The sequence below is a fragment of the Penaeus chinensis genome, chromosome 20 (assembly GCF_019202785.1).
Source record: "Penaeus chinensis breed Huanghai No. 1 chromosome 20, ASM1920278v2, whole genome shotgun sequence".
NCBI classification, from domain to species: Eukaryota; Metazoa; Arthropoda; class Malacostraca; order Decapoda; family Penaeidae; genus Penaeus; species Penaeus chinensis.
In genome coordinates, this window is record NC_061838.1 from 11,040,661 (window position 1) to 11,057,421 (window position 16,761).

Consider the following 16,761-nt stretch of genomic DNA (forward strand, 5'->3'; position numbering starts at 1 on the left):
ATGCACACTTGGCAACAGAATGAACACTTGCGCATCTGTGGTGTGAGGGAGACCGGCCAATCACAGGCTGGAGGAGGGAGGTGTGTTCAGCACATTTTGCTCTGAACTTCTTTCCTTTTGATCTCATTGGACGGAGAGGGATGGAGATGGAGATAGATGTTAATATTATACATCAATTTTGTGTGGTTTGGTTTATTATACTTGATAATGATTTTCTCATAGATATGGATGGAGAGGATTTTTTTTTTTTTTTTTATATACTTTCCTCTCCCTCCTTTTCGTTCTCCTTCATTGTCTTCTTGTCATTCTTTTACATCTTCATCTTTTTCTCCATTTTCTCCTCCTCTCCCTCTCTCCCTCTATCTCTCCCTCTCCCTCTTTTTCTCATCCCCCCTCCCTCTCCCCCACTCCTATCTTTCCTATCTCTCCTATTATTTACTCTTCTTCCCCTTTCATCCTCCCTCTCTTACTCTCCCTTTCTTCTTCATCCATCTTACTTCTCCCTATCCCTTCTCTCCTCTTCAATAAAACCCAAATGGGACTGAAAGAGTGAAGGGAGACCAGCCTTAGTGACCACCAGCCAAGGTCACAGTGGTGGTTGCCATGTGGTGCCTGTCTGCCCTTCTCTGAGGATGTTAAGATTCTGTTTGTGTCTTCTTTTGACCCCTGATTTAGTATTGATATATTGCTGTTGGTTTCTCTGGAAGGGTATCATTGAATGGCATAGAGTTTTTTAAGGTGGGCAGTTCAATGGGCAGAGATTCATGTAATTTCAGCCAATCATTTTCTTAAATGCATAATTGGCAATGGGGAATCTAGGAGACTTGCTTGAGGGCATTTTTCTTCTCTTTTTTTTTTTTCTCTTTTTTTTTTTCTTCTCTTTTTTTGTGGCAGCCCTGTAGCCTCTGATAAACTGTTAGGGCTATGTTTTAATCTCTTAACTCTCTTATGTAGATAGGTGAGGGATTTTTTGATAGTATATTATTCACAATTTCCTGTACACTGGGTATTTTTTTTTTTTTTTTTGTTCCTCTTTCTTCTCTTGTATTTCTTCATAGCACTTTTTTTTCTTCTCTGTTCCTTTTCCTTTTCTTTTTATAAGGGTATTATAATTTTTTTTTTTTTTTTTTTTTTTTTTTATATATATAACAAGATAAGATAAATGTATTGAGATGAATTTCAGAAGTGGACATATTCTTATAGTATTGATAATCGATTTAAACTGCTGTAGAACCTGTTTGAGAATATATCTTCCCAATCATTGTGTTGTCAGTATTTTGTTTTATTTCTTTATTATATTTTTTAAGGTTTATTCTAATACATAAAATATAACGATGCTCAATAAAATGACGTATATTTATGAATATGATATGCAGATTCACCTAGTTCAAATTCCCATTGAGTTTATGCTGTCTTACCTGTAAGTTTTATATTTCAGAATGGCTGAAGAAAAGGCAGCAAGGGTTTTGTCGGGGAAGGAGGTGGCTCAGTAAGTGATTTAGTTACCATGTTAATTAATGTTGATAGTCATATTACATATTCATAATGTTATTTAATATTAAAGTTGGTCTTCAAGTGAGATATCATGATGTTAATATCGTATCAGTTTTGTAAAACTAAATGCTGCACCCCAGAAATCTGATGTTTATATATAGATATTTTGTAAAGGTTATCTTTATTAAATTTTACCTCCCTGCAGAGATGTCCGCAGTAAGTTGAAAGAGCAGGTCGCTACCCTCAAACAGGAGTTCCCAGAGTTTGCACCTGGACTAGCCATTGTACAGGTAAAGAGTCTTTAAGAGCATTTTAAAGAGGTAGAAAGTCCTTTATATGGTCAAGGTATGCAAAAGCACCACACACAAAAATGAAATTGGCCAGTGAAATTATAGATGTCTGCCATCAGTGAATGTCTACAGGCCTAAAGCTTGCTTTGGGAAAAGTCTGCTGAAATCCACCCCATCTTTTGGTAATGTCTATTTAAATACTATAAACCTCCACCCAGGCATGGTGCTCCACCCACTAGACCACCCCCGTAGCTTTTATGCAATATGTCATTACTTGAGCCAGTAGTCTCTACCCCCTGGGCCCCAAAGTCATTTATATAATGTTATAATGATATATTCTCTAACCAGGAGACTTGACACCCTGCATTCTTTAATGTTTATACAATATTTTCTAACCATACATTTCCTAGCAAGAAGACTTGGCACATTAGACCCTGTGGTATTTGTACATTGCACTCTAACCAAATGTTCTAGTAAAGGGACTCCACTCCCCTGGATCCCTGTGGCCATTATGCAATATATCCAAACCTTATACCCACCAAATCCCCTTGCCAGAGGCTCTGCCTTCAAGACCCTCAAGGTAGCAAATTCAAAACAGTTGGGGTTTGCAACTTCACTGCAGCAAATAGAAAAGCAGCCTTTCTCTTTGGTATAAGATACAGAATAATGTGTTCATTATATGTAATTTGCTATTTGAGAATTGCTCCGAATTTACACTTTTATCAGTTCAGTCAGTAATTTGTTTTCACTTGGGGTCTCATATATTATGATGCACCCTAATGTCTATTTTTTCTACAAGGCCACTATATTGTTTGAAAAATGACTTGCAATCAACACAAAAATGGAAACAAAACATTTCTCAATAGGTCTTTGTCATTTTTTTTTTTTTTTTTTTTTTTTAAACATGAATTATTAGAAAATCTTAAACATATATTGTAATGTTAAAAGGATTGGTCTACTAGATTTACAGACACATGAAATAGCAGGCATTGATAATTCCAAATCATTGTAATATGTGTTTATTGATATATGGACTGGTTGATATATTGCAGTAATGAGTTATGTCAGGTCATTTCAGTACATACCTCCACAATGGAAACATCATGAGCAAATGAGAAAAAAATTGGATGTGATTGGACTTTGCATAGGTACAACATGTGAGCATACTCATTGTTTTCTGTTTCAGTGTTAATTAATTTATTTATTTTCATTTATTTATTTATTTTATTTTATTTACTTTTTTTTAGAATGTAGATTGTATTGATTTTCTATATTTTGACTTTTTCCTTCATTTCTACGTAGGTTGGGGCACGTGAAGACAGTAACGTGTACATCCGCATGAAGATAAGAGCAGCCGAGGAAATAGGAATCAGAGCCCAACATATCCAGTTTCCCCGTTCCATTACACAGTCACAGGTAGGTACCTCCTTTCTCTTTCCATTTCACTATGTTTTTCTCTGTCTTTATTTCTGTCCGTGGAATATATTTGAAGTGATAATATCGTGGTGAATACTCTTATAACTGGTCTTCTTTGTCATTTTTATAATTTTCTGTTCTTCCTCTTCTCTATATACAACTATTTCACTGACCTATACCTTTTATTCATAAATATGAATATGTCTTTATTTTTTTTTTTTTTTTTTCATTTTAATTTTACTTTTAATTCCCTTTTTGCCAATAGCTTGTCCAAGAGGTTAAGAAGCTGAACAATGACCCAAACATCCATGGCATGATTGTGCAGATGCCCCTTGAATCAGACAATGAAATAGATTCAGACCTTGTTTTGGACACCATTTCCCCTGATAAAGATGTTGATGGGTGAGTCTTTTTTATTATTATTTTGGCTTTGTCTAGGATGCAGTTCTCTTTGTCTGTCTTTGAACTCTGTTTGTCTACCTCTAATCATTTTATGTCTTTCTCAATTTGTCTACCGTGCCATATCTCTGTATGTGGAATATACCCATTATTAATGAAATTGAGCCAAGTCTTTCTCTTTCCCACAGGTTGACTACAGCAAGTGCCGGTAAACTTTCTCATGGCATGCTAAGTGGTGGGTTCTTGCCATGCACTCCCAACGGCTGCATGGAACTCATCAGAAGGTGAAATACTGTTATGGATTTTTGTTGTTACTGTATATACATTTATATATATTTTTTATGTGTAGATCTTCTCCTGTGCTGGTATAATATAGCTTGTTCTGTATTTTGAGAATTTATCTTGAACATACTTCATGCTTAAAGTAGTTGAAGAGCATAATGTGTTGGCTTCTTTGTATAGTTTTCCATAAAAAAGTCAACCAAACATATTGTGTTACATAATATGACTGTAGTCTGAAATGCTTTGTGTAACAAATTGACCAGTGTCTTACCAGAGGAGGTATAGCACTCAGCTTGAAGCTATTTATAGAGAGTAGGCATAAAAACAAGCTTCCTTACATTAGATCGGGTGCCAAGATTCAGGGAGCAAGTGCAGTCGTTTTGGGCCGTAGTAAGATTGTCGGCACACCCATGGCTGAGCTCCTAAAGTGGCATCACGCTACTGTCACCACCTGCCATTCTCGCACAGCAGACCTGGAAGGAACTGTGAGTATCATGCCTACTTACTGGAATGTTTTTAGAGCTTTTATTATTGTTATAATCATCATTATCATCATCATTATTATCATTATTATCTTATCTTCTTTATATTCTGATCCTGAATTTATTTTCAGCTTAACTGCAGTGATACAATACAAGTTTGTTGTCATTTTTATTACCATAATCACTTACAATCTCAGGATTTGATTATAATGTACCATTGTTCTGTAGGTACGAACTGCTGACATCTTGGTGGTAGGTATTGGAAGACCTGAGTTTGTGAAAGGCTCTTGGGTTAAGCCAGGGGCTGTGGTCATTGACTGTGGCATTAATGCTATTCCAGGTAAGTTTTTAATGGATAGAACACTTTTCTTTAATTAAGCATGGATGATGCAGAAATCGTAAATTATGATTGCGTATGTACTTGATAAAAGATGCAGTAGTTATGTTACCTCAAAAAGGATTTCAATGTGCCTGAGGAAAGGTATTTATTTATTATTTTTTTTTTTTCTGAATGCAGATGCCACCAAGAAATCAGGAAGCCGTCTTGTAGGAGATGTAGCTTATGCTGAAGCCTCAAAGGTTTGTAAAATTAGATTTCATTATATAATGTACATAAAATATTGGAAAAAGGAACAAGAAAGCACATAAATATGCCAAAGGCCATTTCAATGTATTGCTTCTTGAGGGCATACCCTGAGGAAGCAGTACAGCAAAATGGCCTTTGGCATATTTGTGTGCTTTCTTGTTCTTCTCTTCATTGTTTATTTACAGTTTTTCAACATGGAGCCTACTCATTAGCTATATGATGTTATATATATTTTGTATCTAGTCATTTAACCAAGAAAGTTTATTTTTTTAACACCTGCTATCTCTTGTTGGTCAAAAGGTGGCATCTGTTATCACACCTGTGCCTGGTGGTGTAGGCCCTATGACTGTTGCTATGCTCATGCAAAATACAGTCATATCTGCTCAGAAGGCAGCTGCTCAGATGCGAGTCCATGATTGGAAGATCAGATACTTGCCTCTTGAACCTCTGGAAAAGGTTCCCAGGTTAGCTTGTCTTCCAAATGTGTTTAAATTTATCATCTCAAGGAACAGGATGGTTCCTCAAGATTAACTGCTACTTTAGGAATCCTACACTCTATTTGTAAATGAAAAGCACACGTAATAAAGATATGTAGTCCTTTTTATCCATATAGTGAAAAAAACAAATGCATATATAGTTAAAAGAAAATAGTAAACTATACTCAAATAAACATTTTAGTGTTTACAGGGAAAGGGGATTGCAAGGGATATATCCTTGTTTGTAAGGAGGAAGAATATAATTTTATACTCACTTCATTCATTCATATTAAAAATTGTGTGGGGACTATGCTAGTAGACAACGCATATAGTGGTGGGTATACAAGTCATACATATCAAGAACTCTTATGTTAGACTTTCAACATTTGTTTATTAAAATAGGCACCATGAGACACTTATGATTATTATTGGGTGCATATAGGTACAAGAGGATGTGTTTAGGAGAAAACTTGCCAGAATAGCTTCCTGACACTCACTCACTCCTATTGACAGGAAGATAGAAAAAAAAAACTGCCTGCCAGTTTTTGAGTCTGTGCTTGATGAATTTAACTTTAATTGGGTAATGAATATGCAAATACACTTGATCAAGTATCCTCTGACTTTATGGGCAAATCAGATAAAATGAATGTATATTGTACATTAAAGACTGAAACTAGATCAACAATATCATAGTACGGCTTCATTTCCAGTGACATAGAGGTTGCTCGTGCCCAGACACCTAAGGATATTGCAGAGCTTGCAGATGAGATTGGTCTTCTGCCTCCTGAGGTTGACATGTATGGCAAGAAGAAAGCAAAAGTGTCACTGTCCGTGTTGCAGCGTCTTGCATCACAGCAGGATGGCCGCTATGTTGTTGTTGCAGGGTGAGTAAACATTTATCTCCTCTTCCTTCTCTTCTACCTTTTATTTTCTTCATAATCTGTTTTTGGGGCCTTTTTTTTCTTCATCTTTTTTTTTTTTTTTTCCCATGCTATCTTTGTATGCCATTAAGGAAATGAAAGGTATTAGGAATGAATTATTAGGGAATCATCATGTCAAGAAATATAGAACTGTATTGAAAAAGTACGACTTGTAGGAAAAAAAAGAAAAAGAAGTCGGTAACAGTAATTATAAAGCTTATTTTTTCCCAAATAGGCCAAGGACATAATCTTTTAAAATTGAGGATGGGACTGATCACATTTTATTCAGTAGTTATTCAGTTGTGCCTGTCCACCATACTTATCTCAGGATGTAGAGAATATTTTTTCCAAAAAACAAGACCCAATTCCAAAGTTCAAGATTTGCATCCTGGAGTTGTCTGCAAAGAAAATTAAAACCCTGAGATAAAACTCCATTTTTTCTGATTTATCATCCTCTTTTTTTGGGGGGGGGGATTGATTCTCAATATTTTAGGAGAGAATTCAAGTTTTTATATATTTAGTCTTGCTCGATGAAGATTCCAAATCCCTATTATTTTTAAGTTTAACTAATTATCTCAAATGATAGCTATACGTTTGATGGATTGATAGATTTTTTATAAAAAGTAGGTAAATTTATATGATTTTATTCTAATTACTTTGTAAGGAACACAAATTTTATGCTTCTGAAAAAAAAAAAAAATGTATATTCTAAAAGAAACTTATAAAAGGGTTAGAATAGAGACTCATTCACCATCAGGACAGTTTTATTAAGAACGTATTGATAAACCCATATTTATTTGTTTTGGTTGGAAAAATTTTTAACTGTTAACATGTAATTTTAGGTAATGCTAATAGCCAAAACCTCTACAAAAATTCTAAAGGGGGCTTAGCAAACCTATTTGAGATGAATGTACATACAAATATCTATTATCTTCTAAATCTATGATATGTAGGCTATTCTCGGGAAAAATTCTAGGAAAATAATAAGTAAGGCTTTCAAAAAATTCCTAGAGCAAGAAATATATTCAAAATTACTTACTAAGAAATTGTATTCAGGTGGAATTTCTATGAACAAATCACATACAATCTATAGTTTACAGTTCTTTGATTAAGTACAATGCAATGACCATTTTTCCAAAGAAATATAGGAATTCATGATTTCCTGGAGATAACTCTCCTGCGGTACCCCCCACCACACACACACACACACACACACACACACACACACACACACACACACACACACACACCACACACCACACACACACCACACACACACACACACACACGACACACACACGACACACACACACACACACACACACACACACACACACACACACACACACACACACACACACACACACACACACACACACACACACACACACACACACACACACACACACACACACTCACACACACTCACACACTCACACACACTCACACACACACACACACACACACACACACACACACACACACACACACACACTCACACTCACACTCACACTCACACTCACACTCACACTCACACTCACACTCACACACTCTAAGGGGGGCTTAGTAGTACCCTAAGGTCAAAAGTTGTCAAAAATGCACATAACCCAGATTTTTCCAAAATGAGGAACAGCCTGAAAAATACCAGACAGCCCTCTGAATAAAAAAAAAAAATAATAATAAAAGAAAAAAAAATGAAACTGTGTATCTGTGATATGGAAAATATTTTTTTCACACTTTTGTTACATAAATAAAAAATGAATAAGAGACTATAGTAATATTTCCCTACCTTTTTAACATTTATATAGGCAATTTAACAACATCAAGAATATATCTACCTTGTGTTTTATTTCAGCATTACTCCAACTCCACTGGGAGAGGGGAAGAGCACAACCACCATTGGTCTAGCTCAAGCTCTCGGTGCACATCTAAAGAAGAATGTGTTTGCCTGTGTCCGCCAACCTTCCCAGGGACCCACTTTCGGCATTAAAGGTTTGTATTGTGTTACAAGTCTCTGAGCAAGTGGGAATTTTTTAATTTAACAAGAATTTGACTTTGTTCTTGGTTAAGTTTCTTTTTCTTTTTTTTTTTCTTTTTTTTTTCTTTTTTTTTCAGTTTTACCTTGTCTTTTTCATTTATTTTTGTCTCTCATTCTATTACTCAAGATCTCCAAAAAAAGTTGTAAAAACATTTAATAGACAAAGTCATTCAAACAATCAACCACATCACAATTGTGTTTCAGGAGGTGCTGCTGGTGGAGGCTACTCTCAGGTTATTCCAATGGACGAGTTCAACCTCCACCTGACTGGTGACATCCATGCAATCACAGCAGCCAATAACCTTCTAGCTGCTCAGATTGATGCCAGAATGTTCCATGAGTCCACACAGACAGATCAGGCTCTCTACAACCGCCTTGTTCCTAAGCTGAAAACTGGGAGAGAGTTTTCCAAGATCCAGGTAAATATTTGATGTACATCCTTAAATTATTGTTTTTCTTCTTCATAGTCTTTTGTTTTTTGATTTGCTAAAATGCTGAAAGTTTTTCATTTGTAATTTTAGAAGAAAAAAACACGCAATATCTATTATACAGCTGAATCGCCTGAAGAAGCTCGGCATTGTAGAAACCAACCCAGACAAACTGACAGAGGAGGAAATAACAAAGTTTGTGCGGCTGAATATTGATCCATCTACCATCACATGGCAGAGAGGTTTGTCTTTGGCAGACATAGAAATGACTGTAAATTTTCAGTTGAGAGATAATAAGTAATGTAGTTTGTATATATGCATATGGAGATTGATTTTATTTTTTCTTTCTTTCTTTCTTTTTCTTTTTCTTTTCTTTCTTTTTTTACATTTAATTTCACTCACTTTCTCTCCTAGTCTTGGACACAAATGACAGGTTCCTGCGTAAGATAACAATTGGCCAGAGCCCAACTGAGAAGGATAAGACACGCGAATGCCAGTTTGACATCAGTGTGGCCAGTGAAATTATGGCTGTTCTGGCCCTGACCACCTCTCTGGCCGACATGAGGGAGCGGCTCGGCAAGATGGTCGTGGCTTCAGACACTTCTGGGAACCCTGTCACAGCTGAGGATCTTGTAGGGACTTGGATTTTTTGGAGTGGTGGTGGTTGTAGTATTAACTTGTGTATTGTGGATATATATAAAAAGACTAAAATGTAAATTTTGTGATTTGTTAATATTCTTCATATTTTGTAGATGTAAGAATATAATATATTTACTTTTTTTATCTTCTCTTATGTATTAACTTATTTTTACTTGTCTTTGTATAAATTACTATATTTTTTTTACCTGTTTTCTCTTCAAAGGGAGCCAGTGGAGCATTGACTGTGCTAATGAAGGATGCCATTCGACCAAACCTTATGCAGACTCTGGAGGGGACACCAGTGTTTGTCCATGCAGGGCCTTTTGCCAACATTGCACATGGGAATTCCTCCATTCTGGCTGACAAGATTGCACTCAAGGTTTGAGGCCTTTATATTTTTGTTATTACTCTTGTTGTTAATACTGTCTTGTGGGAATTTTAATATTTTATTTTACCTTAACTATGTTTTGATGTTGCTTATGCTGTAGTTTTAATATTTTGTAATACCAGTTGCACTACCTGACAATCATACGGTCCATTTTTAAACTACAGCTTGTTGGAAATGATGGATTTGTAGTCACTGAGGCTGGTTTTGGTGCTGACATTGGCATGGAGAAGTTCTTCAATATCAAGTGCCGTTACTCTGGCTTGGTGCCAAATGCAGTAGTTTTGGTGGCAACCGTGCGAGCACTCAAGATGCATGGCGGCGGTCCAGCAGTCACCCCTGGAGTCCCACTTCCTGCAGCCTATACAGATGTAAGTTTTTCTCCTTTTCACCTCTGTTTATTTTCTTCTTTCTATATCAGTATATCACTATAGGAGAAATATCTCTTGCACGAAAAAAAATCCTGAAATAATTTTCATAGGAATATGATGTATCATTTTTTTCTTTTTTTCTTTTATTTCTTTCACATTTCTTTTAGTGCTTTACTTTTCAAGGCATAGCACAGACTTCAGTGTGAACTGTATTTCCACAGGAAAACTTGGAACTTGTTGAAAAGGGCTTCAGCAACTTAGGCAAACAGATTGAGAATGGTCGCATGTTTGGTGTTCCAGTAGTCGTTGCAATCAATGCTTTTGCGTACGTTATCTGAGGTTTCTTTTTATGCAATACTGTTTTCTTTTTTTTCTTTTGTTTGGAGAAGTTTTGAACTACTTCACTTATGATGCAAGATCTTATATTTTGAAGATGATCAGACTTTTTAGAATGTAATTATTATTTTTTTAAATAATTTGCCTCTCTTTCTCTTCAGATCAGACACAGAGGCAGAACTTGGACTGATCAAGAAACTGGCACTTGAAGCAGGGGCATCTGATGCAGTCATTTGCAACCATTGGGCCAAGGGAGGCTCAGGTGCTGTGCAACTTGCAGAATCTGTTGCTAAAGCTTCCAGCCAACCCTCAGACTTCAAGTAAGACAATACTGATGGAATGAAACTAAGAATGCTTTGCTTTGCTTTTTCATACCTATAAATATATATCTTGGAAAATAGCTGTATTTCTCTATACTTTGTATGGGTTTTGTATACTTGTTAGAATGTATTCTCTTTGTAGCTAATGCCACATTATTATCTTATTTTAGGGCCTTTGCAGACTTCAATATCTAGCTTGTGTTGGTTCATGCATTGATTGCCATGTATCTACAGTTTTTGCACCTTCATATTATATGGTCTATTTTTCACTTGGGATCCATGTGCTCAGTTAAAAAGAGATTGATAGATTGAATAAAAACACATATTACAAGAATTTGTGATGTTATAGACACAATATACTTCCTTCCAATTTAAACTAGGTTTATGGTTTGTGTTGTGCATCATTTATGTATGCTTTCTTTATCCTTATCTTGTAGGTTCCTCTACGACTTAGAGCTGCCAATTGAGGACAAAATCAGGGCTATTGCTCAGAAGATTTATGGTGCAGATGATGTTGAGATTAAACCAGAAGCACAAGAACAAATCAATCGTTACAAGAAGCAGGTTAGATTATTTTTTTTCTTTCTTTCTTTCTTTCTTTCTTTCTTTCTTTCTTTTTCTTATTTTCTTTTGTCCTTTCTTCCTTTCTTCTTTTTTCCCCCTTTTCCCCCCTTTTCTTCTCTTTCTTCTTCTTTTTCCTTTTTATATTATTATTATTGTTATTATTATTATTATTATTATTATTATTATTATTATTGTTATTGTTATTATTATTATTATTATTATTGTTATGGGTATATCTTGTTCTTTAATTTGTGAGATTTTTTTGTTTCCTTTTGGTACCTTCCCTCCCCAATATGTATGTGTCCATGTGCTTCAAGGACCAAAATACTATAATAGTAGTTTGAGAAGGGTTAAAGGCCAGCAGAACATATTTCTTATCAACATATTTTTTCCAGGGCTTCAATGACCTCCCAATCTGCATGGCCAAGACCCACCTCTCCCTGACATCTGACCCAAGCTTAAAGGGAGCTCCAAAGAGCTTCACCATCCCTGTGAGGGCCGTCCGAGCTTCAGTTGGAGCAGGATTCCTCTATCCTCTCATTGGCACGGTAAGGACGAAGGGTGTTGGCATTCAATCATATTTTATCTGCATGGTTTTTCATTCCCTTTTGGTAGTGATCTCTTATGATCTTGATTTTCCTGAGTGAAGTAAAATATGAATTCATTATCAGACCTCTTAGTATTATTATTCTTAGTTGCATGGATTTTTCATTTTTTGGTGAACTTAAAAGTTGACAATACTGACGAATTGTGTTGGACGGTATGTTTTTGGGTATTGTATTACATGCCAGAATATATCCCTTGCTTCCTTCTACCAGACTTAGAGGTGATGAAGCTAAATTAATAGTAATAAAAAGGAAAGAAAGAAAAACAGTTCATCAGTCATTTTTTATAGTTATTCTTTTGACTGGAAATTATTTTGTAAGAAAAGAATTGAAAAGTTGATTATTCACTGCAGTTAAAAGCAAGATGTAATTTTTCATTATAGATCATTAGAAGCCATGCAAAGGGGAAGTTTCTCAAACCTGTTGCTTTGGTGGGAGGAAGAATTTTTGTGTTGTGACTGAAGTTGATCGTATATGACTCTTTGAATGCTATTTGTTATGGGTTTTTAACCTGTCTTTCATTCTAACAAGGTCAAACATAGCACAGCAAGAGAAGGAAATGAAAATCAGTAACTTTTAACAAGGAGCGGAGGAATATTTTTGAGTTATTTGACTGTAATCAGGAGTAGATGTAGATTAACCACTCAGGGAAATATATAGTTATTTGATTTTTTTTTTCTTTCTTTTTCAAGTAAATTGGAATATGATGCCGCCTTTTTTTAAATCTTGCAAGTTAAGTTGTAACTACATGATAAACAGCATAGGCCTGAACAATTTTTCTTTTGGATATCCACTCAGGGGTCCTCTTATATCATAGTTATCTCCTTATCAGTCTACACTATTCACAACCTAGCTTGCAGTGTGCTGTATTCCTGACATTAGCATGTAGAATTTAGAGTTCTATATCCCCCCCCAAAAATCCATGCATGATCACGAGTGTGTCACTTCATAGAAGGAGTCTGGGCAAGTCCCACGTCCACCTCCGTTGGCCCGCGGCCTGCATTGGGTGCGGCGTTTCGTTCCCAAGTGAAGGCTCAATGAGGCCCAGAGGTAAGTCTTGACTATTCAAAATCTTGGATTGTAAAGCATCTCCTGAATGGGTCTGGCTTAATACCCAGAATTATTGTTTCACTCTGATGACACAGTGGTGCACAAGTTTAAACTTAATATTGCTTATTGGATTTGATTTCCTTGTATAAATGTATATACCTTTTGAAAAACTATATACACAATTTTTAATTTATGATCCAAGAAACAAGAGGTTTGTTATATGTGCAGTAGTAGCAGTTATAGTGATAGTTGGTGGTGTAGAAATAGTGATATTGGTAGTAGGTAGCAGTAGTGCTTGTGCTTTGGTTAGAGCCGTAATGTTGTTATCATTATTATACTACAGGTATTATTGTAATTTATTTATAGTTTATTTTTAAACTTGAATCTATTATGATTTTATTATTAACTTGGCACAGAAGGGATTCATCCCCTCCTCTTAAATCAGTTAATGAAATTAATAGTAAATATTAACTCCAGGTGACATGATGTGAGTTGATGTCACGCCAAGTGTGTATATTAACTGCTTGGCACACAAATCCAGACCCCATACTACCACACAAATGTTTCAGCCTTGATAACTAATGGCTTATAGAATATATATATTGCTGAGTAACATGGAGTGACACATGCTCTGCCACTGCTTGCCTGCCGGAAGCTGAGTGCCCCAGATTGAATGCCAGAATAGTCAAAATTATTGTGAGAGAATAGGGTGATATTCATAACATGATGATTACTTTTATGGGAATGATGAAATTTAGATCTATTTGTAGTAAGACTAAGACAAATTATGGTAATGATAACATTACTATAATTATAGAGACTTCTAACTAGGCTTCTTAAACTACTAAAAAATACCTCAAGGGATGACTTTTCCATATGTAAATGTGACAATACTTTAGAGTAATGAGGAATGACAACCTCAACACAACCCTATAATTTTTTTTTCCTCTTCCCTCTCATCTGCCTCTTTCAAAAGCAGATTATTTCTCTTAATCAAAATTTACCAAAAGTTAAATGCATCCTCAAACAACCTGTCAGATAACATGGCCTTGGCTACATTTAATTAAGGACTGCCTAGACAGAGTGAAAGCTTGCAGTTGCTACTTAACCCCATGGTGATGGGTGAAGAAAAAAAAAAAAATTACGCTGTGGCGATCAATGGCAATACGCCGACTTTGAGTGCGGGAGTTTGGTACATCAAGCCAAATCACCAGATCATAGCTCTTTAGCGTGCCGCTGCAGCGTACTACAGCCACGCGCCACATTTTGAGCAGTTTGTTTTGATGTCTATAGACGTGACCCGTAGTTAAGGGGTCGTTAACCCATCACTGCCGGGTGAGCAGATATCCCTGAGCATGATAACCTCAAGTGATTTCTGGCAACAGCCAGACACTGAGCGCAGGAGTCAGCGACATCAAGCTGAACGTCCCACCCCACAAGCTCTGGCATGTCACTGTGTGTACAGACGTACCCAGCAGACCAAGCGGTTTGTTATGACACTGATACATGTGACCAGTCCGGGTCGGGTTAAGGGGTATCAGCTCTTCTTTTGACAGCCTAGCAAGCAGCTAGCCAGGTTGCACACACCTGTGGTTGATGTATTAGAAACCTTGAAGGAGTGAGGATTTCTACAATACTTTACATAAGAAAAGAAAGTTGTTGAATACAATATAACTTTATAAAGGAACAGCTTTATTAGTATACCCAAAGTTGCATAATCTAATTGTTTGGTTTCTCTACAATTTGAGATACACTTCTGCATGTTTTACACCATTGTAAATCTGTATTAAATCATTTAGTTTTATTTGTACACCAAGGACAAATTCTTAAGGATTTGTTTATCTATTTATTGCTTATGATTTGTGTTTGCCAATGAGCTATTAAATTATTAATACACATATTTTCATTGGACAATGAAATTTTTTTATTTTTTTGACTCCTGGAAGGTTCCAAAATGATTTTACTTATTAATTCCCGTATACACAGGTACCTACAGAACATTTGAGATTTTTTTGCTTTACATTTTAATGCACCTTTTCTTTGGTGTTAGTGCCGTTTATTTATGTCAATGCAAATAACTGGCTTTGCAGATTTTGTTCACATCTCAAATGTCTATGAAAAAGTCCTCTAATGTATAGATGATCTTTTACATGATTTGATATACACAAATAACAGTAGGAAATATTTATATGCTATCCTAGAAGAGAAACTTTGTTCTGAATCCTGTAGAGTTGATTTATGTATTTCATTCATCATTGTTGCTTAAATTATGGTGAGGTGTTTGTTCATAAGATTTTGAGCATAAAAGTTCATAGTGATAGATTTTGATTATATTAGTAAGGTCAAAATACATTTTATTTTATTTATTTGTATAAATGTTACAAGGATATGACCATATGGCATTATATATACATCATACATCAATATACAATACATATAATTAGCAAACAATGATTATGATGGTAATGTCCTTACTATGAAGGTAAGAGTAACCAGAACACAACACAAAACTTCTTAACTCTTTATCTCTTATTTCCATGTTTTTCCCTTATATTATTAATGATACATATAATATCAATATATATATATATATATATATATATATATATATATGTGTGTGTGTGTGTGTGTGTGTGTTGTATGTGTGTGTAAATACATATATATATATATATATATATATATATATATATATATATATATATATATATATATATATATATATATATATATTTTATATATATATATTTTATATATATATATTTTATATATATATTTTATATATATATATATTTTATATATATATATATATATATATATATATATATATATATATATATATATAATATATGCATACAATTTTTTTCTTTCTTTGCTTTCTTTTTATTTTTTCTTTACTTTTTCTTTTTAATTTTTTATATTGTTATTCTGGCATGTCACATGATTTCAGTGTAAATATAATCATTACAGCTTGCTAAAATTAATTTTTACCACCCAGCATTTCTAAAAAGAAAAATTCCAACCTTTGCAGATGAGCACAATGCCTGGACTCCCTACAAGGCCTTGCATATATGACATCGATCTGGACTTGGAAACGGAAGAAGTTCTGGGACTCTTCTAGAATCAGGAAGATTGAAATAAAAGAGAGAAAGAAGAAAAAAGTCATTTGCTCAAAATTTATTACAGGATACATGTTCCTTGGTGTGATATATTTGTGCCATTTTTGTAGTTTTATTTTGTATATGAAAAGTAGCAAAATGTAAGGATGGTTTATATTCTGGAAAGTTTAGTTGCATGGTTTATAGATATATGTGATGAATCTTTAAGCAAAATTAAATATATTGTTGATGTATTTGCAAAGGTTATTTTTGTGGTTGGTTCAAATACAAAGAATTTGGGTATTAAGTAGTTTGATTTAACAGACAATGTAGTGAGGATATTTTATTTTTTGGATGCATAACAGAAAATAAAATATGGAGAGGGTTTGGAAATACCTATAATACTTTTAGGCTCCAAAATTGTATTCCATTTATAAATTAATTAACCAAAAATAAACAAATGCTGCAGTCAACTTTAGAGCCAGTAGTGTTTCTCTCCTCTCTCTCTCTCTCTCTCTCTCTCTCTCTCTCTCTCTCTCTCTCTCTCTCTCTCTCTCTCTCTCTCTCTCTCTCTCTCTCTCTCTC

At 34.9% G+C, this 16,761-nt stretch overlaps 1 protein-coding gene across 4 annotated transcripts in view; it reads left to right on the top strand.

The window, feature by feature from the left end:
* The window catches only part of LOC125036036 (C-1-tetrahydrofolate synthase, cytoplasmic-like), a 17,421-nt gene extending 942 nt beyond the window's left edge, over window positions 1-16,479 (top strand). For 2 of the 4 annotated variants that reach the window (XM_047628403.1, XM_047628400.1), the window contains exons 2-22: window positions 1,439-1,489; window positions 1,700-1,784; window positions 3,087-3,200; window positions 3,466-3,602; window positions 3,788-3,883; window positions 4,225-4,366; window positions 4,592-4,703; window positions 4,881-4,942; window positions 5,250-5,413; window positions 6,136-6,309; window positions 8,201-8,337; window positions 8,588-8,802; window positions 8,936-9,053; window positions 9,226-9,443; window positions 9,674-9,829; window positions 10,003-10,206; window positions 10,428-10,531; window positions 10,704-10,862; window positions 11,300-11,426; window positions 11,822-11,974; window positions 16,110-16,479. In XM_047628403.1, the coding sequence (XP_047484359.1) occupies window positions 1,440-1,489; window positions 1,700-1,784; window positions 3,087-3,200; window positions 3,466-3,602; window positions 3,788-3,883; window positions 4,225-4,366; window positions 4,592-4,703; window positions 4,881-4,942; window positions 5,250-5,413; window positions 6,136-6,309; window positions 8,201-8,337; window positions 8,588-8,802; window positions 8,936-9,053; window positions 9,226-9,443; window positions 9,674-9,829; window positions 10,003-10,206; window positions 10,428-10,531; window positions 10,704-10,862; window positions 11,300-11,426; window positions 11,822-11,974; window positions 16,110-16,199 (2,817 nt within the window). In that variant the 5' untranslated portion in view covers window position 1,439 and the 3' untranslated portion in view covers window positions 16,200-16,479. Of the gene's footprint in view, window positions 1-1,438; window positions 1,490-1,699; window positions 1,785-3,086; window positions 3,201-3,465; window positions 3,603-3,787; window positions 3,884-4,224; window positions 4,367-4,591; window positions 4,704-4,880; window positions 4,943-5,249; window positions 5,414-6,135; window positions 6,310-8,200; window positions 8,338-8,587; window positions 8,803-8,935; window positions 9,054-9,225; window positions 9,444-9,673; window positions 9,830-10,002; window positions 10,207-10,427; window positions 10,532-10,703; window positions 10,863-11,299; window positions 11,427-11,821; window positions 11,975-12,983; window positions 13,082-16,109 lie in introns of all 4 variants that reach the window. The other 2 variants (XM_047628401.1, XM_047628402.1) reach the window with 2 other exon arrangements.
* The last annotated feature ends 282 nt before the right edge of the window (window positions 16,480-16,761 follow it).